General features: G+C 48.7%; 1 protein-coding gene across 3 annotated transcripts in view; it reads right to left on the bottom strand.

Moving 5' to 3' along the window:
• The window catches only part of LOC140393857 (metabotropic glutamate receptor 4-like), a 1,771,763-nt gene that overhangs the window by 88,092 nt on the left and 1,657,587 nt on the right, over nt 1-26,084 (bottom strand). For 2 of the 3 annotated variants that reach the window (XM_072480390.1, XM_072480391.1), the window contains exon 10: nt 1,388-1,634. The exons of the other annotated variant lie outside the window; for it this stretch is intronic. In XM_072480390.1, the coding sequence (XP_072336491.1) occupies nt 1,388-1,634 (247 nt within the window). The remainder of the gene's footprint in view (nt 1-1,387; nt 1,635-26,084) is intronic. 3 annotated transcript variants of the gene reach the window in all.

Genomic DNA, 26,084 nt, shown 5'->3' with positions numbered 1-26,084 from the left:
TGTAATGACAAAAGGCAGAGAGTTAGCAGTGAAAGAGTACTGACAGCTGAGAATGGGGAGGGTGATTGTGAGGCATGGGTGGAGGGCAATAGCGTGAGTGTAAGCGGTCTGTTGAGATGGAGATATGAGGAGGAGGCTGGAGAGAAAGGAATGTGTGTGACAGCAAAGCGTGTCACTCAAAGGAGTGATGTGCAGGAGAATGCCAGGGAGATGAGAGAATGATGGCTGTCAACTGAGAGTTGCAGGACACTCACCTTCATGGACCAATGTCATTAAATTTCTGCCAGCACTGGCAGAATCCAGGTCCTTGGCACCATACTTTGACCGCTGACAGTCTCTGGGACTTTCAGCCATGCTCGCTCGGTGAGGCTAACTGGCGGCCTCCCCCTCCTGTCCACAAGTAAAAGAGCTTTTCTCCATGCCCTCAGTGCATTAGACAACACCTGCAAGGTTGAGTCTTTGAGCCGAGGAGCAGCCTCGCCACATCTTCAATCCATTCTGCAGATCTTTGGATTGTATCCTGCAATCACTGCTGTCATTAAGTCCTGCTGGGATCCCCTGAAATGGAGATCCTTCATTGTCCAATTACCGCATCACCCCACCTATTTTACTTGATTGGTAAGAGAATCCTGCAGGCCGGATGCTAAATTCTTTGCTCTGTGCACAAATTAGTTAGTCGATTTTCTGATTCAAAAATGATCCCACATTTCCAGCAGGGACTAATTCACAAGATTCCACCCAACGCGTGAGGTGTTTATTCACTGTCAAGATAAGCTATCAAATTGCTTATTATTTACAACCTGATACAAAGTTGGATTCATTAGCATATTAATTACCAATTGAACTGGATTTTCTGATGTGGGTCAGGACCAATGACCCCACAGGGGGGTCCCAAACACGCCTATGTCATATGTGTGCCCGCCGGGGCAGTCTTCCAGAAGGTGGTTTTCAAAGTAGCCATCTCCATGCCCACCATCAACAAGATTGATGGACGGGCTTCAAATGCTATAGGCTCAATTAACGGGGCCACAGCACTCTAATGCTGTCAACTGCAATTGAAGAGGTGGATGCACGTCAGGCAGGCAGACAATCGGAGATTCACTTCAATGTAGCTCCAATTCCTGGGCCACTTTGTCTCCACAGGGCTGGGAAAAGTAAACCAATTTTTTCAGCGTCATATTTAAAAAACCCAGCAGTTAAAAGTACTTCATGTTTCCAAACTCTTCTGTGGAGAAATTGCCAAAAACATTTCAAATTAAAGATTATTCCCTCCACTAAAATAGAGGGCAAATACATTTTAAACAAATGTACAAATTAATCATGTGTTAATATTTTCACGGCAGAATGTTAAGGCCAATATCACTTTAACTATAGAAAAATGCTTTACCTTGCGTTTCAAGACTTTCACATAGTTCAGTTTTGGCTTCTCCATTGGGACGGAGATTTCCTTTCTGGGTAAACTTGTTGGACATTGTGGCTGCTGTCACTACAGCTTTTAGACTGCGCTTACGTCTCTGCACATTCTGTTCTGGGTGGAACAGGATGACATAAACCTTCGGCATATACAGCATGCCGAGCGACACAGAAGCACTCAGATTTATGGAAATAGTCAGAGTGGTGGTTTGAATATACATCTGGAAAATAAAATGAACAAAAATATACATTTTTCAGTAAACATTTTCCACTTGTATAAATGTATATTTTTCCTTGCATTTGACTGCAATACTTAATAAATAAATTTCAGCCATGCATACATATATTTCACTAATCCTACACTGCTATCTTCGTTTGGGACATGAGGTGTTGTTTAAGACAATGTGCTTTTTCATTAATTCAAACCTTCTGTTATTTTTCTATAATCCAATTTTCCTATTTGACCTTCATTCTCATTTGACTGCATTTAGCTGTGCCCCTCTCTTCAATGTCAGCCAATGCCCTAAGAAGGTAAGTCAGGAAGGTTTGATTTAGTGAACAATCACGGTCCAGCACTGTTGAGAACTGAGTCTCCATCACAACTGAGGTTAGCATATTCAACCATCAGTAACTGTGAAACTGAATCTGTGATCCCTTGTTTAGGAATCATGGCTGACAGGCGAACAAGTAAGATATACCTTTCCTCATTCCATTTAGCCTTGGAGCATTTTGCACTAAAATTCTAACCAAATTTGAAGATAACATTGAATGTTTTTGTTCATTGTAATGCTTGAGCATAGCTATCATTTTGCTCACGTTGGGGATTTTAACAACTGCTGTGCTGAAGTAAAATACCCTTTGTCATCTAACATTTTCTAAATTGAACTGACTATCCAGTGCTTTTACAAAGCATAACATTTTGTGTAAATCACACTCTTCTTTCATCATACAGATTATTAATGAAACTGCATCTAGAGTACTGCACCCTGATTCGGCCCCCTTCACATGGTGGATAAGATGGTGACCTTGGAAAAGGTTTAGATGTAGCTCCAAGAATGATCCCTAGCTTAAAGAAATGTATTTATTCAGATGGTCATAGAGAGCTGTGTCAATTTACTTTAGAGTAGTTTGGATTTAGAGGAAACATGATAGAGCCACAGAAAATAATGAAAACATTAGATTGTGTGTCTATAGCTTATCTCAGAAAGACGGATTGAGGAGGATGAATGGGCATGTGCTCAATGGTGCAGAAATAGGAATTTTCCCATATAGTGGCGAGCCCCTGGGATGTTCTGCCAGCTTGTGCGGTTTGTTTTGACTTTGCATGTCTTCAAGGGGAAGCCAGGTCTCCTCTTGGCTAGAGCAGAGGTCCGCAACAACAGCAACATACATTTAAATAGCTCTTTTAACATAGCAAAATGCACAAGGTGCTTCACAGGACCCTTATCAAACCGAGTTGACACTGAGCCATGTGAGAAGGCATCAGGGAAAATGACCAACAGCTTGGCCAAATCTTGGGATTTTAGTATTGTCTGAAAAGAGGAGAGAGACGTGATTTCCTATTGTCGTTTAGATTGTCTGAAAGGGACAGATAGGAATTTTCCTGATTTTTCTCTTCCGAGCTCCGGATATTCCTGATCTTTGGCCTTTTCCAGGAAGATTACATGCCTACAGGATGTAGGAAACTATATAATTTTGATGGGAGCAGAATCATGGGGGCAGGCTTAAGGGAGCCGTAACCTTTCTTACTGGTCCTTTTTGTAAGTCCTGCATTGCCTTTACACGTTTGAAATTGATGCAAATATTACCAGCAGTCCTGTGATAAATCGCTCTTCACTATAATTTCACAATAGTGCAGTGCTGCAAGCTTTTCTGTAATGTTGTTCTACCATTAAACTATTCACATGCTATCGTAGTCCACATGTTGGAAGTGAAAGAGACACGGGGCTGGATTTCCATCTTCAAGGAGAGTAACAGGGGTTGGGAAATTTCCCAGTTTGGTGCACCCACCTTGGGAGAAAGTACCAGCAAGGACATGACTTTCATTCTGGTGTTGGGTGGGGATAGTTTGTGAACAGGATTAGCGCTCGCCACCCCAGGAAAGAGTTCAGAGCCAGCCATAGGTCATGCTGAGTTGAAAGGTGCACAGCGGTGCTCTAGTTACTGCAGTTGTAATAATAACAGCAGAAAAAAAGACCCTCACCCTCCATACCCTCACCATAGAACATAGAACATTACAGCGCAGTACAGGCCCTTCGGCCCTCAATGTTGCGCCGACCTGTGAAACCACTCTAAATCACATCTACACTATTCCCTTATCGTCCATATGTCTATCCAATGACCATTTGAATGCCCTTACTGTTGGCGAGTCCACTACTGTTGCAGGCAGGGCATTCCACGCCCTTACTACTCTCGGAGTAAAGAACCTACCTCTGACATCGTCTTATATCTATCTCCCCTCAATTTAAAGCTATGTCCCCTCGTGCTAGACATCACCATCCGAGGAAAAAGGCTCTCACTGTCCACCCTATCCAATCCTCTGATCATCTTGTATGGCTCAATTAAGTCACCTCTTAACCTTCTTCTCTCTAACCAAAACAGCCTCAAGTCCCTCAGCCTTTCCTCATAAGATCTTCCCTCCGTACCAGGCAACATTCTGGTAAATCTCCTCTGCACCCTTTCCAATGCTTCCACGTCCTTCCTATAATGCAGCGACCAGAATTGCACGCAATATTCCAAATGCAGCCGCACCAGAGTTTTGTACAGCTGCAATATGACCTCATGGCTCCGAAACTCAATCCCTTTACCAATAAAAGCTAACACACCGTACGCCTTCTTAACAACCCTCTCAACCTGGGTGGCAACTTTCAGGGATCTATGTACATGGACACCGAGATCGCTCTGCTCATCTACACTGCCAAGAATCTTACCATTAGCCCAGTACTGTCTTCCTGTTATTCCTTCCAAACTGAATCACCTCACACTTTTCTGCATTAAACTCCATTTGCCACCTCTCAGCCCAGCGCTGCAGCTTATCTATGTCCCTCTGTAACTTGTAACATCCTTACGCACTGTCCACAACTCCACCGACTTTAGTGTCATCTGCAAATTTACTCACCCATCCTTCTACGCCCTCCTCCAGGTCATTTATAAAAATGACAAACAGCAGTGGCCCCAAAACAGATCCTTGTGGTACACCACTAGTAACTGGATTCCAGTCTGAACATTTCCCATCAACCACCACCCTTTGTCTGCTTCCAGGTAGCCAATTCCTGATCCAAACTGCTAAATCACCCTGAATCGCATGCCTCCGTATTTTCTGCAGTAGCCTACCGTGGGGAACCTTATCAAACGCTTTACTGAAATCCATATACACCACATCAACTGCTTTACCCTCATCCACCTGTTTGGTCACCTTCTCAAAGAACTCAATAAGATTTGTGAGGCACGACCCACCCTTCACAAAACTATCTCTAATCAAATTATTCCTTTCCAGATGATTATACATCCTATCTCTTATAAACCTTTCCAAGATTTTGCCCACAACAGAAGTAAGGCTCAAAGTTCTATAGTTACCGGTGTTGTCTCTACTCCCCTTCTTTAACAAGGGGACAACATTTGCTATCCTCCAGTCTTCTGGCACTATTCCTGTAGATAAAGATGACTTAAAGATCAAAGCCAAAGGCTCAGCAATCTCCTCCCTAGCTTCCCAGAGAATCATAGGATAAATCCCATCCGGCCCAGGGGACTTATCTATTTTCACACTTTCCAGAATTGCTAACACCTCCTCCTTATGAACCTCAAGCCCTTCTAGTCTAGTAGCCTGAATCTCAGTATTCTCCTTGACAACATTGTCTTTTTCCTGCGTGAATACTGATGAAAAATATTAATTTAGCACCTCTCCTATCTCCTCAGACTCCAAGCACAACTTCCCACTACTGTCTTTGACTGGCCCTACTCTTACCCTTGTCATTCATTTATTCCTGACATATCTATAGAAAGCTTTCGGGTTATCCTTGATCCTACCTGCCAAAGACTTCTCATGTCCCCTCCTGGCTCTTCTTAGCTCTCTCTTTAGGTCCTTCCTAGTTAACTTGTAACTCTCGAGTGCCCTAACTGAACCTTCATGTCTCATCTTTACATAAGCCTCCTTCTTCCTCTTGACAAGTGTTTCGACTGCTTTAGTAAACCACGGTTCCCTTGCTCGACCACTTCCTCCCTGCCTGACAGGTACATACTTATCAAGGACACGCAGTAGCTGTTCCTTCAACAAGCTCCACATTTCCATTGTGCCCATCCCCTGCAGTTTTCCTCGCCATCCGATGCATCCCAAGTCTTGCCTCATCGCATCATAATTGCCTTTCCCCCAGATATAACTCTTGCCCTGCGGTATATACCTATCCCTTTCCACCACTAAAGTAAACATAATGGAATTGTGGTCACTATCACCAAAGTGCTCACCTACCTCTAAATCTAACACCTGTCCTGGTCCATTACCCAGTACCAAATCCAATACGCCCTCGCCTCTCATTGGCCTATCTACATATTGTGTCAGGAAACCCTCCTGCACACATTGGACAAAAACAGACCCATCTAAAGTACTCGAACTATAGCGTTTCCCGTCAATATTTGGAAAGTTAAAGTCCCCCATAACAACTACCCTGTTGCTTTCGCTCCTATCCAGAATCATCTTTGCAACCCTTTCCTCTACATCTTTGGAACTTTTTGGAGGCCTATATAAAACCTCTAACAGGGTGACCTCTCCTTTCCTGTTTCTAACCTCAGCCCATACTACCTCTGTAGACGAGTCCTCATCAAACGTCCTTTCTGCCACCGTAATACTGTCCTTGACTAACAATGCCACCCCTCCCTCTCTTTTACCACCTTCCCTGAGCTTACTGAAATATCTAAACCCCGGCACCTGCAACAACCATTCCTGTCCCTGCTCTATCCATGTCTCCGAAATGGCCACAACATCGAAGTCCCAGGTACCAACCCATGCTGCAAGTTCACCCACCTTATTCCGGATGTTCCTGGAATTGAAGAAGACACACTTTAAACCACCTTCCTGCCTGCCTGCCGGTATACTCCTGCAACTTTGAAACCTTACTCATAACCTCACTACTCTCAACCTCTTGTATATTGGAGCTACAATTCAGGTTCCCAAGCCCCTGCCGAACTAGTTTAAACCCTCCCGAAGAGCATTAGCAAATTTCCCCCCCAGGATATTGTTACCCCTCTGGTCCAGGTGTAGACCATCCCGTTTGTAGAGGTCCCACTGACCCCAGAATGAGCCCCAATTATCCAGAAATCTGAAACCCTCCCTCCTGCACCATCCCTGCATGTCCTAAACATGCTGACTCATACCCCACCCACACCCCACAAACCCTCATTCCAAGCTATAACCACACCCAGCCTTCAGTACCCCTCATATCCTCTGCCAAGTCATGCCCCCCACCCAACCCCCATGCCCGCTCGTACCCTCTATATCAGGCTATGGCACTTCCATGTCCATTCAACCACTGTACATCCTGTATAGAACCAATTAATCCTATTGTGACAATAGAATGTGTTTACAAAGCTTTTAAAAAGTCATCCATTCACAACTTCCCTCCTTCACCACAGCCCAATAAAAATGGCAGTCAACCCTTTTAAAACATCAATAGCTGAAACTTCAAGAACATGAAATATCTTTATCTTGTGTAAATAGACATTATGAAATTGACAGAATGGATCAGAACGGGACAGCTGACAATCAATTCAGCAATAGTTTTCCTGAGGTGCAGCTGTTTCAACGGTATAATGAATGGCTTGGGATGGGTGGCACAGTAGCACAATGGTTATCACTGTTGCTTCCCAGGTTCCCAGGTTCGATTCCCAGCTTGGAGTCTGTGCAGAAACAGCATGTTCTCCCCGTGTTTGCATGTGTTTCCTCCTGGTGCTCCGGTTTCCTCCCACAGTCCAAAGATGTGCAGGTTAGGTGGATTGGCCATGCTAAATTGCTCCTTAGTGTCCAAAAAAATGGTTAGGTGGGGTTACTGGGTTACGGGGATAGGGTGGAGGTGTGGGCTTAAGTAGAGTGCTCTTTCCAAGGGCCGGTGCAGACCCGATGGTCCGAATGGCCTCCTTCTGCATTGTAATTTCTATGATTCTTAGCCAATAATGCATAATAAGGCTTGACTGAGAGTCCAGACATCCATTAGCCTGGTTTCAGCTGTTGATACGTTAAATGATTTGGATGACTTTAATAAAAGTATATTTCTTTTCAGGAAATGCAAGATTATGAGTAAATGACTCAAAAAACACATTTTTTTTACACATCCTAATGTTACTAAAGGGTTCATGGCTTCTATTTGGTGTTTAGCGGGTGAATGGACATGGAGGTGTCATAGTTTGGCATGGGACCATTGGGGGTGAGTGGGGGTCATAGCTCAGCATGGGGGACATGGGTAAGACCTTTTGAATTTACCTTGCAAAAGGTTCCCTCATCCAGACCATGGCTTACGACACAACTGAAGGCTGTGGACCATGAGTCCTTTAAATGTTAGCCTAACTCCATGAAAATTGCAGAGGGTGAGGAGATGCCTATCCCCTTAATCTAGCTGGCTAGGCCAGGAGTGAAAGCGGTCAGTTTGCAATTCCTGCTAGCTCACACCCTTATTCCACACTGGCCAAAATTGGGGGTGGAGTCAGGGATCCCGCCCACCATTTTTACACTCTACAATCTATAAGGGCTGGAAATAACAAAGTTACATCTTGAAACATGCAGAGTACATTCCTAATTACTTGCACACGTATGCCACTGATTCACTTTAAGCTGCAGTCAATAAATCCAGGAGAAGTGAACTGGAAAATCAATTCCCCAGAAATAAATATTTATTATTTGTCGTGGATTTAACAATACAAATGCCATTAAGTGCTGAATGATTCTTAGTTTCTTTCAGCTTTCGGTATTGTAATAACAATTCTGCTGAAATAGGTTCTCAAGAATTGACATCCAAGTAACTTGTGAATTATTAAACCTGGATGATAGAAGTGGAGCCTCAATGGGAAAAGACACTGGATTTCCCTAGAAACAGCTGGACATTCTGAAGGCATCAAGGAGTGGCGGAAAGGATACAGATTTGCCCTTGAATGCAAATGTTCTGATTCAAGATGGTTACTTGTGAATGTGCACAAACTGACAATAAGTTGATGGTTAATGCATGAAAAAACATGCTGATTTGTGTCACACATTCTACTTTAGTCTTCCCGCCAATTTATTCACAAGCTAGCCCTTGGCCCAGATTTCCACACTGGGTCGAATGTGGAGAGCTGGGAGGTTTCCCGGCTCTGTGAACCTGTCCTTTAAAAATTTCCACCCACAAGTCAGCTTTTCAGTCGAGGGTGCAGGCTGAAAAAGTAGTTGGGGCAGGCGCCCCCAGAATGAGTGCAAAGACTGTCGAATGCAGAGACAGGCTGGGGGGCAAGTCTGCCTCTGCGCACTGACACTGTTAAAATAAATAAAAGACCTTACCCCTCACCATCTCATCTTTGCAACACACACTCCCTGTGCGGCATCCATACCATCTTATGCCAACCCACACCCCGACCATGCAAGGCACCTCATGCCCCCATGCCAACTTAGTACCAAGTCCTGCCAAGCCATGATCCCTATCCATCACCCTTTGCCCTTAACTCTTCTTCGATGCCAACTCACCTAGTATCCTAGGACACTCCCTTGAAAACTTTGACAACTTTGAAACTTGCCAGTTCATTCTGTTAAGCACTTGCTTGACAGCTTTGAAACTTGTCAGTTCTTTGATAGTTTGACCCTTCCCTGACAGCTTTGATACATTTTTTATAGCTTTATACTTCCTTTACAATTCCTTGACAGCTGAACAGGTACTTGCCAGTTCCCTGATGGGTGGACAGTTCTTAGACAGCTTGACAGTTCCAATAGGTTTTTGTATAATCATGTTCACTTTAAACAATCACAATTACTTCTCCCAATGGTCTCCCGGGACCCTATCTAAGGGGTATCTTACCTTTCCAAATGTACTCCTGACCATCCAAAATCCCACTTCAGTGGAGGCAGCTGATGATTTAATTAGGCAGCTTCCTCTGTGAATCAGACCTGTGCAAATCCCAGTCCAATTTCAGTCCCACCCCCACAAAGATGGGAAATGCTGGATTCAGGGGCCAGACTTAGAAATTTTATCCATTTCTGTTACTTGTGCCACAATGGAGAGGGTCTCTGACGTAATAAAAATCTGAGCCCTTGGTGGTAAAGGAGCAAGCTCAGTATGTACAAGTCCCAAATCAGTGAAGAACTGACACCAAAACAATAAAGAATATATTGGATAGAAGGAACTACATTTTAACTCAAGTAGTTTTAAAGGACAAGAGGTCATGATCTCAAGAAGTTGCGGAATTGAATTCCAGAGCTTAGAGCAGAGATGGCTATAAACACAGACATCAATGGTGGGCCAAATGTGTGAGGGATGCACAGGGGGAAATCTTTGCGTTTGGAGAGCTTGAGAATGTTATGGGGATAGGGAGAGGCCAGGTCTTGAACAAACAAACATAACAATGCAAATCGGGCAGGTGGACGAGCAGGATTTAGTGTGAGATAGGATACCATGAATAAAGATTTTGATGAATTTAGTGGAATACCGAATCTGGAACTGCCAAAAGAATGCACAAGACATGTATCAGTGGATGGACTTGAGGCAGCAGAGGAGGCATGCATTTTAGCAGAGGTGGAAGTCAGCATTTGTTTTAGGGAGAGTTAATGGGCTCAGGAGCTCAGGTTGGATCATGTAGGGCAGCAGGTTTGCAGATTGGTCTGATTCAGCTTGGGACAGTGGCCAGGGAGGGGGTTGGAATCAATGGGGGATGGAGCCAAAGATGATAACTCCAATCTTCCAAGTGTTTAATTGGAGGAGATTTCTGCCTATCGAGGACCTAACATTGGACAAGCAGGTTGACAATGCAGAGGTGGTGCATTGCTTGAGAGGTGGTGGAGGCGTAAAGTAGACCAGGCGTTTTCAAAGCTGCGGGTGGGTCGCGGGCGTGTGTCGGGAAGGTCGCGGAGCCGTCCGTCGTGGCGCTCTCGATTGCACAAATTTGCGTGCACCAGCCGCAGCCGTGCATGCGTGCCCGCGCATAGGTACGCATGCACAGAACCACTGTGGTTCTGCGCATGCTTACCAATGAACAGGCACGCATGCGCGATGCACCCACATTTTTGTATATGGTCGCAGCCATGATTTTGAAGGCCGCTCGCAGCGACATTGTTAAAAGCCGGCTGTTCCACGTGAATTTGCGCAATCGGAGACGCAGGGGAAGATTGTTTTATAAATTTAATGGAACGTTCATTGCTGAAGGGTGGTAGAGAGCAGGTCACGCCCCCCGAACGTCAATGTGCGTTGGGCGCGATTGCGATTCCTCCATTTTGTCAGCAGCAAACAAGGTAAGAGAAAATGGTGGGTCGCGAAGATCGGCCGGCGTGGGTCGCAAAGGTCTGCCAACGTGAGTCCCGAAGGTTGGCCAGTTGGTAAAAATGGGTGCCTGGAAATAAAGTTTGAAAAATACTGAAGTAGACTGTCTTCAGCATAGATGTGGAACCAGGTATCATGATTTCAGAGGGTGACCTGACCTTGCCCCATGCTCCCCCCACCAGATCCCTAACAGAGATCCCCAGACACCACCCAGAGACCCCCTAACAAAGACCCCCACCAGAGACCCACCACCAGAGACCCCCAGGTTCCCCACCAGAGACTCCCCAGCAGAGACGCTCATCAGCACCCTCATCAGAGACCCTCTTAACAGTGACCCCCCCTGATGCACGATCAATGACCACTAAAGCGAGGTTGTAGTCCAACTGAAGGCTTTAATAAGCTCGATGTTTCCCCCAGCTGCTCAGGTACAGAAAGAAGGCTGCTGGGGCGGCACGGGCTCTTATACCCCACCTTTCAGGGCGGAGCTACCATACAGCTTGACCAATAGGAAACATACAATATCTACCAATGGTGTTCCAGCATTACCAGGTACCGTAATACCTCTACACAGACTACCACATTCACCCCTTGTTAAAAAAAGAGTCTGGCGGGTGTGGTGGCTTGATATTACAACATGGTAACGTGGTAGAAATTACAGTTATGGAGGTACCGTAGTATCCCCGTACAGCGTTTTGTAACTATTTACAGATTCACAATTAACTATATACACTTTAAAATGAAGCAATCAGTCGATCGGGGGCCCTGGTTGTCCTCTGAGATCATTGAAACTTTGGTGGTGATGCCGGTGGAGGCTCAGGCATCTGTGACTCCGGGAGCGTGGCCTCGATCTCTGTGGCAGCTTCAACAATGCAGAGGTGCTGGTGGGGAAAATGGTTGACCTGGGAAGGGAGCATCTGCGGGATGCGTCGGAGGGTGGGGGGGCCTAGACGGGGCCGGCGGAGAACTGATCCTCCTGTAAGGTGCACCAGTGGGAGGGAGGGTGGGACTGATGGCTGGGGTGTGCATGGGGATCTGACGGGCACCAGGTCTCGTAGGGAGATCGTATCTTGTCGGCTGCCGGGGTACGCCACGTAGGCATACTGGGGGTTAGCGTGGAGAAGGTGGACCCTCTCGACCAACGGGTCCGACTTGTGCGCCCGCACGTGTTTTTGGAGCAGGATGGGTCCGGGAGCTGCCAGCCAGGTCAGGAGCGAGGTCCCAGAGGAGGACTTCCTGGGGAAGACAAGGAGACGTTCGTGAGGTGTTTGGTTGGTCGTGGTACAAAGCAGTGACCGGATGGAGTGGAGGGCATCTGGGAGGACTTCCTGCCAGCGGGAGACTGGGAGATTCCTGGATAGTAGGGCCAGTATGACGGTCTTCCAGACCGTTCCGTTCTCCCTCACTTCCTGTCCGTTACCCCGGGGGTTGTAACTGGTCGTCCTGCACGAGGCTATGCCCTTGCTGAGCAGGAATTGACGCAGTTCGTCGCTCATAAAGGAGGACGCCCTATCACTATGTATGTAAGCGGGGAACTCGAACAGTGCAAAGATGCTATGGAGGGCCTTGATGACGGTGGTTGCGGTCATGTCGGGGCAGGGGATGGCGAATGGGAACCGGGAGTACTCGTCAATCACGTTCAGGAAGTACGTGTTGCGGTCGGTGGAGGGGAGGGGGCCTTTAAAGTCCATGCTGAGGCATTCAAAGATATGGGAAGCCTTTATCAGGTACGCTTTCCCTGGCCGGTAGAAGTGCGGTTTGCACTCCGCGCAGATTTAGCAGTCCCTGGTGGTTGTCCTGACCTCCTCGAAGGAGTAGGGCAGGTTGCGGGTCTTGATAAAGTGGAAAAAGCGAGTGACCCCTGGGTGGCAGAGGTCCTCGTGGAGGGTTCGAAGGCGGTCCACTTGTGCGTTGGCACATGTGCTGCGGGACAGGGCATCAGGAGGCTCATTTAGCTTCCCGGGACAATACAAGATCTTGTAGTTGTAGGTGGAGAGTTCTATCCTCCACCGCAAGATCTTATCGTTTTTTATCTTGCCCCGCTGTGCATTATCGAACATGAAAGCAACCGACCGTTGGTCAGTGAGGAGAGTGAATCTCCTGCTGGCCAGGTAATGCCTCCAATGTCGCACAGCTTCTACTATGGCCTGGGCCTCCTTTTCGACTGAGGAGTGGCGGATTTCGGAAGCATGGAGGGTACGTGAGAAGAAGGCCACGGGTCTGCCCGTTTGGTTAAGGGTGGCCGCCAGAGCTACGTCAGACGCGTCGCTCTCGACCTGGAAGGGGAGGGACCCGTCCGCATAGTTGGGGACCCACTGGGCATAGTAAGAGAAAAATCCTAGGCAGCGCTTCAGGGCCTTGGAGCAGAGAGGGAGGGGGAACTGCATAAGGGGGCGCATGCGTTCAGGGTCGGGGCCTATAACTCCATTTCGCACTACGTAGCCGAGGATGGGTAGGCGGTCAGTGCTAAACACGCATTTATCCTTGTTATACGTAAGGTTAAGGATCTTTGCGGTCTGGAGACATTTTCGGAGGTTGGTGTCGTGGTCCTGCTGGTCGTGGCCGCAGATGGTGACATTATCGAGATCCGGGAATTTTGCCCGTAAACCGTACCGGTCAACCATTCAGTCCATCTCGCGCTGGAAGTCCGAGACCCCATTAGTGACACTGAAGGGAACCGTTAAGAAGTGATAGAGCCGCCCATCTGCCTCGAAGGCAGTGTATTTGCGATCACTTGTGCGGATGGGGAGCTGGTGGTAGGCGGACTTAAGATCCACCGTGGAGAAGACCTTGTGATGCGCGATCCTGTTTACCAGGTCGGATATGTGGGGGAGAGGGTATGCGTCCAGCTGCGTAAACCTGTTGATGGTCTGACTGTAGTCGATGACCATCCTATGCTTCTCCCCGGTCTTAACCACCACTACCTGAGTTCTCCAGGGACTGTTGCTTGCTTCAATGACTCCTTCCCTCAGTAGCCTTTGGACCTCTGACCTAATAAAGATCCGATCCTAGGCACTGTACCGTCTGCTCCTGGTGGCGACGGGTTTGCAATCCGGGGTGAGGTTCGCAAACAGGGAAGTCGGATCGACCTTGAGAGTTGCGAGGCCGCAGACAGTGAGGGGAGGTATAGGGCCGCCGAATTTGAAAGTTAGACTTTGGAGATTACACTGGAAGTCTAAACCTAGGAGTGTGGACGCGCAGAGGTGGGGAAGGACGTAGAGCCGCTAATTTTTAAACTCCCTTCCCTGGACTGTGAGGTTTGCTACACAAAACCCCTTTATCTCTGCTGAGTGCGTACCGGAGGCCAGGGAGATTTTTTGATTAACGGGGTGGACTAGGAGAGAACAGCGCCTTACCGTATCGGGGTGTATGAAGCTCTCCGTGCTCCCAGAGTCGATTAAGCAGGACGTCTCGTGCCCGTTGATTAGTACTGTTGTTGTAGCAGTTGAGAGTGTTCGAGGATGGGACTGGTCCAGGGTCACCGAGGCGAATCGCAGCACTTGAGTGTTCTCTTCGGGTGGTGTGTGGTCAGCCGAGCTTGGATCCTGGGAGTCCATCCAAGATGGTGGCTCCCATTGGTCGCACATGGCTGGGGGTGCACAAAATGGCAGAGCCCATCCATCGAACGTTGCGTCCGCGGGACAAGATGGCAGCGCCCGGGGGCCGCACGTAGCCCTGGAGGAGGAAGATGGCGGCACCTACTAGCCACACGGGGACCGTGGAGAGGTTTGTGGTGGAGGTCCCCATTCGCCACCGGAGACCGCGGCGAGCGTATGGGCCTGGCATACCACCACGAAGTGGTCCTTTTTACCGCATCCCTTGCAGGTGGATGCGCGGGCCGGGCAGCACTGCCAGGGGTGCTTGGCCTGCCCGCAAATGTAACAGCGGGGCCCCCCCGGGGTTGCCAGGCCACCTTGCAGCATAAGCTTGTGAAGGGATGGGAGATGTCTCGGGATCGGCTGTGGAGGGGTTCCACACTTCCCAGGGGGCTGCCGCACGGTCGGTAACGTAAGCGCGGGCGTTTCGGGAGGCCACATCCAGGGAGCCTGTAAGGGCCCGTGCCTCCTTGAGGCCTAGGGTGTCTTTTGCCAGCATATTTGGGATTTGGGAGGACAGCATACCTGCCAAGAAAGCGTCCCGGATCAAAAGTTCTGTGTGGTGGCTCGCCGAAACTTGCGGGCAGCTGCAGTTTCTCCCCAACACCAGGAGCGCACGGTAGAATTCTTCCAGCAATTCCCCAGGGATTTGTCGCCTCGTTGCTAGCAGATGTCAGCTGTAGACCTGGTTTACCAGGCGAATATAATATCCTTTTAGCAGCTCCATTGCTGCATCGAAGTCGTCCGCGTCCTCGATGAGGGTGCAAATTTCTGGGCTCACCCTTGAGTGCAGGACTTGCAATTTCTGTTCTCCCGTGGGTGTGTTTTCGGCCGTTCCAAGATATCCTTTAAAACACGCCAGCCAGTGCTTGAAGGTTGCCGCAGAGTTCGCCGCGTGGGGGCTGAGTTGCAGACACTCGGGCTTGATTTGGAGTTCCATCCTTTTAAATCTAGCTTATTAAATTGATGCACGATCACTGACCACTAAAGCGAGATTGTAGTCCAACTGAAGGCTTTAATAAGCTACATGTTTCCCCCAGCAGCTCAGGTATAGAAAGAAGGCTCGGGCTCTTATACCCCACCTTGCAGGGTGGAACTACCATATAGCTTGACCAATGGGAAACATACAATATCTACCAATGGTGTTCCAGCAATACCAGGTACCATAATACTTCTATACAGACTACCACACCCCCAAAACACACAGCAGTCAACCCTACCTGGAAACTAAGGAGCAGTCCAGACAGAAATAGTGCCAAATCACTGCTCTTTTACTTACCTGGCCCTTACACCTGCTGTCTCAGACAGATGTCTACAAAGCAGCAGCTGTTAGAAAGTTAAAACACATCACAAGCTTTTAAACCCCTCAGATCCTTTGATCCACAAGACTTCTATTCACTTTCAAAGAGAAATATATTTTAGTAGGCTGTAATTGACAGGGTAATAGCTCCCAGACAGCCAAGTGTCTGAATTGTTTATTTTTATTTCCTTTCAAACTTGAAGGCATCTTAATAATCTTTCTTTAAACATAACTGCAATGTTTGTAAATATTTAGGAATTAAGATCTTCCACAAGCCCAATTGCTCAGCAAAATGCACTTAACTACTTTTGATATGATCAGGCACTGTCAATCATAGCTAGCAGGTCTCTGATGGGGTCTTTGTTTTGGGGGGGTCTCTGATGGGGATCTCTGATGGGGGTCTCTAATGGGGTGGTCTCTAATGGGTGGTCTATCATGGGTGATCTTAATGGGTAATCTCTAATGGGTGATCTCTAATGGGGGGGGTCTCTCATGGGGGGTCTCTCATGGCGGGTCTCTAATGGGCGGTCTCTAATGTGGGTCCCTGATGGAGGTCTGATTGTGTTGTCTGATGGGGGTGTCTGATGTAGACCTGATGGGGGTGTCTGATGGCATCTCTGATGTGGTCTCTGAGAGAGTGTCTTATGAGGGTCTCTGATGGGGAAGTCTCTGATGGGGAGGTCTGATGGGGGCCTGTTGTTGGGTCTCTGATGAGGGTCTGAAGGCTGTCTCTGATGGGAGTCTGGTGGGGGTCTCTTTTTAAAAAAAATATATTTTTATTAAGGTTTTGCAGAATTTTTCATAATAAATAGTAAGAATAATAACAAAACAAACTAGAGTGAACATTCACACAGTGCAAAAAGAGAATATACAATAACAATTAAATAGACATTACCCCACGCGACTCAGTCTTCCCATGGCATCCCAATGAAGCACTCACCACCCCCCCCCCCCTACAGATTGCTGCTGCTGACATTTTAATTTTCCCCGAGAAAGTCGACAAACGGCTGCCACCTCCGAGAGAACCCGAGTGTAGACCCTCTTCAGGCAAACTTTATTTTCTCGAGGCTGAGAAACCTAGCCATGTCGTTAACGCAAGTCTCTACACTCGGGGGCTTCAAGTCCCTCCACATTAATAAAATCCGTCTCCGGGCTACTAGGGAGGCAAAGGCCAAGACGTTGGCCTCTTTCGCCCCCTGAACTCCCGGGTCTTCCGACCCTCCAAAGATTGCTATCTCTGGACTCGGCACCACCCATGTGTTAAGCACTTTGGACATTGCCCTCGCGAACCCTTGCCAGAACTCACTAAGCTCCGGGCATGCCCAAAACATGTGGACATGGTTTGCAGGGCTGCCCTTGCACCTCGTACAACTGTCTTCTACCCAAAAAAACTTGCTCATTTTTGCTGCCGTCATGTGTGCCCGGTGGACCACCTTAAATTGAATTAGACTGAGCCTGGCACATGATGAGGAGGAATTAACCCTGCCCAGGACCTCTGCCCACAGACCCGCTTCCAACTCCTCACCTAGCTCCTCCTCCTACTTGCCATTGAGCTCCTCCACCGGGATTTCCTCCGCCTCCTGTAGTTCCTGGTAGATATCCGACACCGCCCCCTCCCCCACCCAGGTGCCGGAGACCACCCTGTCCTGTATCCTGGGAAAGCTTCCGTCTATGAACAGATCTCCCATTCTTCTGATGCCTGCCCTCTGCCAGCTCTGGAACCCACTGCCCATCCTACCCGGGACAAACTTGTGGTTGTTACATATCGGGGTCCAGACCGACGCTCCCTCCACCTTCCTGTACCTCCTCCACTGTCCCCAGATCCTCAGTGTCGCCACCACCACCGGACTTCTGGAGTAACGGGTCGGCGAGAACGGCATGGGAGCTCCCAGACAGCGATCTCCTTACTCGCAGTGTCTTATTCACCCACAAAAAGCCCGAAATGATCCGACTCACCCGCTTAAAAAAGGCCTTAGGGATGAAGATGGGGAGACACTGAAAGAGAAACAGAAATCTGGGGAGGACCGTCATTTTCACGGTCTGCACACTCCCTGCCAGTGACAGCGGGAGCATGTCCCACCTCTTAAAGTCCCCTTCCATTTTCTCCACCAACCGGGTCAGGTTGAGCCTGTGCAGGGCATCCCATTTCCTGGCCACCTGTATACATAGAACAGAGAACATTACAGCGCAGGACAGGCCCTTCGGCCCTCAATGTTGCGCTGACCTGTGAAACCACTCTAAAGCCCATCTACACTATTCCCTTATCATCCATATGTTTATCCAATGACCATTTAAATGCCCTAAATGTTGGCGAGTCCACTACTGTTGCAGGCTGCAGGCAGGGCATTCCATGCCCTTACTACTCTCTGAGTAAAGAACCTACCTCTGACATCTGTCCTATATCTATCTCCCCTTAATTTAAAGCTATGTCCCCTCGTGCTAGACATCACCAACCGAGGAAAAAGGCTCTCACTGTCCACCCTATCTAATCCTCTGATCATCTTGTATGCCTCAATTAAGTCACCTCTAACGAAAACAGCCTCAAGTCCCTCAGCCTTCCCTCATAAGATCTTCCCTCCACACCAGGCAACATCCTGGTAAATCTCCTCTGCACCCTTTCCAATGCTTCCACATCCTTCCTATAATGCGGCGACCAGAATTGCACGCAAGACTCCAAATGCAGCCGCACCAGAGTTTTGTACAGCTGCAACATGACCTCATGGATCCGAAACTCTATCCCGCGACCAATAAAAGCTAACACACCGTACGCCTTCTTAACAACCCTCTCAACCTGGGTGGCAACTTTCAGGGATCTATGTACATGGACAACGAGATCTCTCTGCTCATCCACACTGCCAAGAATCTTGCCATTAGCCCAGTACTCTGTCTTCCTGTTATTCCTTCCAAAATGAATCACCTCACACTTTTCTGCATTAAACTCCATTTGCCACCTCTCAGCCCAGCGCTGCAGCTTATCTATGTCCCTCTGTAACTTGTAACATCCTTACGCACTGTCCACAACTCCACCGACTTTAGTGTCATCTGCAAATTTACTCACCCATCCTTCTACGCCCTCCTCCAGGTCATTTATAAAAATGACAAACAGCAGTGGCCCCAAAACAGATCCTTGTGGTACACCACTAGTAACTGGATTCCAGTCTGAACATTTCCCATCAACCACCACCCTTTGTCTTCTTCCAGGTAGCCAATTTCTGATCCAAACTGCTAAATCACCCTGAATCGCATGCCTCCGTATTTTCTGCAGTAGCCTACCGTGGGGAACCTTATCAAACGCTTTACTGAAATCCATATACACCACATCAACTGCTTTACCCTCATCCACCTGTTTGGTCACCTTCTCAAAGAACTCAATAAGGTTTGTGAGGCACGACCCACCCTTCACAAAACTATCTCTAATCAAATTATTCCTTTCCAGATGATTATACATCCTATCTCTTATAAACCTTTCCAAGATTTTGCCCACAACAGAAGTAAGGCTCAAAGGTCTATAGTTACCGGGGTTGTCTCTACTCCCCTTCTTTAACAAGGGGACAACATTTGCTATCCTCCAGTCTTCTGGCACTATTCCTGTAGATAAAGATGACTTAAAGATCAAAGCCAAAGGCTCAGCAATCTCCTCCCTAGCTTCCCAGAGAATCATAGGATAAATCCCATCCGGCCCAGGGGACTTATCTATTTTCACACTTTCCAGAATTGCTAACACCTCCTCCTTATGAACCTCAAGCCCTTCTAGTCTAGTTGCCTGAATCTCAGTATTCTCCTTGACAACATTGTCTTTTTCCTGTGTGAATTCTGACGAAAAATATTCATTTAGCACCTCTCCTATCTCCTCAGACTCCAAGCACAACTTCCCACTACTGCCTTTGACTGGCCCTACTCTTACCCTTGTCATTCATTTATTCCTGACATATCTATAGAAAGCTTTCGGGTTATCCTTGATCCTACCTGCCAAAGACTTCTCATGTCCCCTCCTGGCTCTTCTTAGCTCTCTCTTTAGGTCCTTCCTAGTTAACTTGTAACTCTCGAGTGCCCTAACTGAACCTTCATGTCTCATCTTTACATAAGCCTCCTTCTTCCTCTTGACAAGTGTTTCGACTGCTTTAGTAAACCACGGTTCCCTTGCTCGACCACTTCCTCCCTGCCTGACAGGTACATACTTATCAAGGACACGCAGTAGCTGTTCCTTCAACAAGCTCCACATTTCCATTGTGCCCATCCGCTGCAGTTTTCCTCGCCATCCGATGCATCCTAAGTCTTGCCTCATCGCATCATAATTGCCTTTCCCCCAGATATAACTCTTGCCCTGCGATATATACCTATCCCTTTCCACCACTAAAGTAAACATAATGGAATTGTGGTCACTATCACCAAAGTGCTCACCTACCTCTAAATCTAACACCTGTCCTGGTCCATTACCCAGTACCAAATCCAATACGCCCTCGCCTCTCATTGGCCTATCTACATATTGTGTCAGGAAACCCTCCTGCACACATTGGACAAAAACAGGCCCATCTAAAGTACTCGAACTATAGCGTTTCCCGTCAATATTTGGAAAGTTAAAGTCCCCCATAACAACTACCCTGTTGCTTTCGTTCCTATCCAGAATCATCTTTGCAACCCTTTCCTCTACATCTCTGGAACTTTTTGGAGGCCTATATAAAACCCCTAACAGGGTGACCTCTCCTTTCCTGTTTCTAACCTCAGCCCATACTACCTCAGTAGACGAGTCCTCATCAAACGTCCTTTCTGCCACCGTAATACTGTCCTTGACTAACAATGCCACCCCTCCCCCTCTTTTACCACCTTCCCTGAGCTTACTGAAATATCTAAACCCCGGCACCTGCAACAACCATTCCTGTCCCTGCTCTATCCATGTCTCCGAAATGGCCACAACATCGAAGTCCCAGGTACCAACCCATGCAAGTTCACCCACCTTATTCCGGATGTTCCTGGAATTGAAGAAGACACACTTTAAACCACCTTCCTGCCTGCCTGCCGGTATACTCCTGCAACCTTACTCATAACCTCACCGTACGCCTTCTTAACAACCCTCTCAACCTGGGTGGCAACTTTCAGGGATCTATGTACATGGACAACGAGATCTCTCTGCTCATCCACACTACCAAGAATCTTACCATTAGTCCAGTACTCTGTCTTCCTGTTATTCCTTCCAAAATGAATCACACTTTCCTGCATTAAACTCCATTTGCCACTTCTCAGCCCAGCTCTGCAGCTTATTTATGTCCCTCTGTAACTTGTAACATCTTTCCGCACTGTCCACAACTCCACCGACTTTAGTGTCATCTGCAAATTTACTCACCCAGGTAATGAAAACTTTTCTCTACCATCCTGAGCGGCAGCTCTTTCAGTCTCTTCTCCTGCCCCTTGGCCTGGATCACCAACAACTCGCTCTTTCCCATGTTCAGTTTGTACCCTGAAAAACTACCAAAATCCCTCAGGATCCGCAGAACCTCCCCCATCCCATCCACAGGGTCCGAAATGTAAAGGAACAAATCATCCGCGTATAGCGAGACCCGATGTTCCACCCCCACCCCGAACCAGTCCCCGCCAGTTCCTCGAGGCTCTCAGCGCCATAGCTAGCGGTTCTATAGCTAGATCAAATAGTAACGGGGAGAGCTGCCTCGTTCCCCGGTGAAGCTCGAAGTACCCTGACCTCAGCCGGTTTGTACATACACTTGCTACAGGCGCCTGGTACAGCAATTTCACCCAGCCAATAAAACCCTCACCAATCCCGAACCCCCAGTGTTTCCCACAGGTACTCCCACTCCACCCGGTCAAAGGCTTTCTCTGCGTCCATCGCTGTTACCATCTCCGCCGCCCCCCCCCCCCTCCTTCTGAGGGCATCATAATAATATTCAAAAGTCTCCAGATATTGGTATGAAGTTGTCTGCCTTTAACAAACCCAGTCTGGTCTTCCTCTATCACCCCTGGTACGCAATCCTCAATTCTTGTGGTCGGAATCTTGGCGAGCAATTTGGCATCCACGTTTAAAAGCGAAATCGGCCTGTATGACCCGCATTATTCCGGGTCCTTTCCTTGTTTAAGAATGAGTGAGATCAAGGCCTGTGACATTGTTGGGGGAGGCTTCCTTTCTCTCTAGCCTCATTGAAGGTCCTCATCAGGAGTGGGCTCAATATTTCCAAAAATTTCTGACAGAATTCTGCCTGGTAACCGTCCGGCCCCGGGGCTTTACCCTATTGCATGCCCTCTATACCCTTGACAATCTCCTCCAATTCAATCGGGCCCCCAGCCCCTCCAGCAGGTCCTCTTCCACCTTTGGAAACCTCAAATGGTCCAAACATTGCCTCATCCCTTCCGCTCCCGTCGGGGGCTCCGACTCGTATAGTTTACTATAGAACTCTTTGAAGATTCTATTCACCCCCCCGCCCCCACTGGATACAAGACCATGTTACCCTCCTTTTTCTTTACTCCCCCGATTTCCCTGGCCACCTCCTGTCATGATATTCAAACACATACATCATGATGGACACACTAACAGGCAAATCAGAGTACACAACACCACAACCAATCACAGACAAGAACACCAACCACATAAAAAGCACGAGCACGACACCTGGTGGTCAGTTGGTCTGGGGAGAAGGGAACAAGAAAGAGCTGTTGAAACACCACAAGCAGGGAGCCCCCCACGTGCAGAGTGCAAAGACCAAACTGTAAATAGTGAGTTTAAATAAAGAAGCGTTGTACCATATACAACTGTGTTGGCTCATCTGTGTGTCAGAACACCCAACACCACATGGTACAGGAGTGGATCGATACCTGCCTACCAACCTGCCATTCTGGACATGGACCACACCGGCAAACCGCAGCCGATGCAAGTCACGGGGAACCTAGGCACCAACTGGAAGCTCTACAGGCAGCGATTTGACCTGTACATCCGTGCCACCGAAAAACAGAATGTCTCGGATGACTCGAAGATTGCAATGCTCCTCTTCTACGAAGGCCCGCACGCAACCGATGTTTTTAACTCACTGGTGTTCGAAGAAGGCGAAAACCAGGCCAAATATGACACGGTCATCCTCAAACTGGACCAGCACTTTCAAGTTGAAGTAAATGAAAGTTTTGAAAGATACATCTTTCAGCAACGCCTGCAAGGTAAGGAGGAGCTTTTTCAACCCTTTTTGACGCACCTCCGGATTCTAGCGCAGTCCTGCGGTTACGGCACCACTACAGAGTCCATGATCAGGGACCAGATTGTTTTTGGCGTTGCCTCTAGTGGCCTACGCCAGCAGCTTCTTAAAATGAAAAGCCTCACCTTAGCGTCTGCTGTGGAAGCCTGTGTCCTCCACGAAAATGCTACCTGCCGTTTTGCCCGATTTCAGGCGTCCGAGCTGGCACGGAGGGGGTCCCCAGCCGTCGAATCGGCAAGCCAGGCCGCCCACGACGTCGAACGCATCCAGGCCGTCGATTACCTCCCGACCCACGGCCCGGACGACGGCGGCCGCTTCCCGCGCTTTTCGCGGTCTCCCGCGCAGGTGCGCGCCAAAAATAACGGCCACAACGAGGGACGCACTGCGCAGGCGCGCCCACCGCAAGATCGCACTGCGCATGCGCAGTGGCGCAACGAACGCCGTGACGTCATGACGTGCAGCAATTGTGGAGGTCTACACTTAAAAGGGCAATGTCCTGCAAAAAACCGACAGTGCCACAGATGTGCCATGATGGGCCACTATGCAGCCCGCTGTCGTGCGCCTCAACCCATGGATCCGGCGCATCCTCGACAACCTCGCACACGAGTCAGGACCGTCCAGCCCACGCATCAAGACTTCCAGTTAAGTGATGCAGATGACCAGGATGCATTCCGAGTCTCCGTCATTGATGTCAACAAGGTCAATGCCATCAATCCAGCCGATGAGTGGTGTGCCACCCTGACGGTCAACCGATCGCGCGTCGCCTTCCGTCTGGACACCGGCGCATCCGCCAACCTGATTGCTTACTCTGCAGTCCAGGTCATGAAGGTCAAACCACCCATCACACCATCCCGGCTTAAGATGGTTGACTATAACGGGAACGTTATCCCGTCCATAGGATCTTGCCAGCTACTGGTGACTCACAAGAGGTACACGGCCACACTCCCCTTCGAAGTTGTTGGCTCATCAAAGGACTCGTTACTGGGCGCACAAGCGTGTAAGGTCCTTCACCTGGTACAGCGTATTATGTCTCTCTCTCCAGATGAGATATCCGACTTCCCGGATGCTGAGTTCCACGCAAATCTCCATTCCCTCCTCGCTCACAACCAGGAGGTTTTTGAAGGCATGGGGACATTGCCACACACGTACAAAATTCGACTCAGACCGGACGCCATCCCTGTCGTTCACGCACCTCGCAGGGTTCCTGCGCCTCTCAAAGACCGCCTCAAGGCACAACTGCAGATTCTTCAGGACCAAGGGGTCCTATCCAAGGTCACGGAGCCCACGCCATGGGTCAGCTCCATGGTCTGTGTAAAGAAGCCCTCTGGCGAGCTCCGTATATGTATAGATCCAAAAGATCTGAACAACAACATCATGCGGGAACACTATCCCATCCCGAAACGAGAAGACCTCACCAGCGAGATGGCGCGAGCCAAGATATTCACTAAATTGGATGCGTCCAAAGGATTCTGGCAGATCCAACTGGACCCGGCCAGCCGGAGACTATGCACATTCAACACCCCTTTTGGCAGATTCTGCTACAACCGGATGCCATTCGGCATCATTTCGGCATCTGAAGTATTCCACCGCATTATGGAGCAGATGATGGAAGGCATCGAAGGGGTACGTGTATATGTGGACGATATCATCATTTGGTCCACCACTCCGCAGGAACACATGCATCGTCTACGACGTGTCTTTACCCGCATCCGACAAAATGGCCTGCGTCTCAACCGTGCGAAGTGTGCTTTCGGCCAGACGGAGCTGAAATTCCTCGGGGACCACATCTCAAGGTCCGGGGTCCGTCCCGATGCAGACAAGGTTAGCGCCATCACAGCCATGCCACGACCGGCTGACAAGAAGGCTGTCTTAAGATTCCTGGGCATGGTCAACTTCCTTGGGAAGTTCATTCCCAACCTGGCTTCTCATACAACAAATATGCGCCATCTTGTAAAAAAATCGACGGAATTCAACTGGCACCAATCGCATCAGCGGGAATGGGAGGAGCTCAAGCACAAACTGGTCACGGCACCAGTGCTGGCCTTCTTTGACACGACTCGCCCTACAAAGATATCAACAGACGCCAGCCAATCTGGTATTGGAGCGGTACTCCTGCAAAAAGACAGCACGTCATCATGGGCCCCGGTTGCGTATGCCTCACGAGCCATGACCCCTACCGAACAGCGCTACGCGCAAATCGAAAAAGAATGCCTGGGCTTGTTAACTGGACTGGACAAGTTCCACGACTATGTGTATGGCCTGCCACGATTCACGGTCGAAACTGACCACCGCCCCCTGGTCAACATCATTAACAAAGACCTGAACGACATGACTCCTCGCCTCCAGCGCATCTTACTCAAACTCAGGAGGTACGATTTTGAACTGATCTACACTCCGGGGAACGAACTCATCGTGGCGGACACTCTTTCCCGAGCGGTGAGCACACCACCAGATGCAGAGGGGTTCGTGCGCCAAATTGAGGCACACGTGACTCTGACAGCAGCAAATCTGCCAGCTGATGATCCTAGTCTGGCCCACATATGCGCAGAGACGGCGACTGACCCCCTTCTGCAGCGAGTGATGCGCCACATGACGGAAGGGTGGCTAAAAGGGCAGTGCCCCCAGTTTTATAATGTGCGGGATGATCTCACCAATATAGACGGGGTCCTTATGAAATCGCACAGAATCGTCATTCCACACAGCGTGCGCCAGATGATTCTTCATCAACTACACGAAGGCCACTTGGGCGTCGAAAAATGCAGACGAAGGGCCCGGGAGGCGGTATATTGGCCGGGTATTAATGAAGACATAGCCAACATGGTGCTCAACTGCACAACCTGTCAGAGGTTTCAGCCGGCGCAACCTCCGGAAACACTTCTACCACACGAGATGGTGACGTCCCCCTGGGCGAAGGTGGGTGTTGACCTATTTCACGCGCTCGGCAGAGATTACATTGTTATTATAGACTACTTCTCAAACTACCCGGAAGTCATGCCTCTCCATGATCTGACGTCGTCCGCAGTCATTGGGGCCTGCAAGGAAACGTTTGCTCGCCATGGCATTCCAAGGACTGTCATGTCAGACAATGGACCTTAGGTTTTGCCAG

The sequence above is a fragment of the Scyliorhinus torazame genome, chromosome 17 (genome assembly GCF_047496885.1).
Source record: "Scyliorhinus torazame isolate Kashiwa2021f chromosome 17, sScyTor2.1, whole genome shotgun sequence".
Lineage (NCBI taxonomy): Eukaryota > Metazoa > Chordata > Chondrichthyes > Carcharhiniformes > Scyliorhinidae > Scyliorhinus > Scyliorhinus torazame.
The sequence above is the reverse complement of the archived record's forward strand: the minus strand, read 5'-3'. Positions and strand labels throughout refer to the sequence as shown.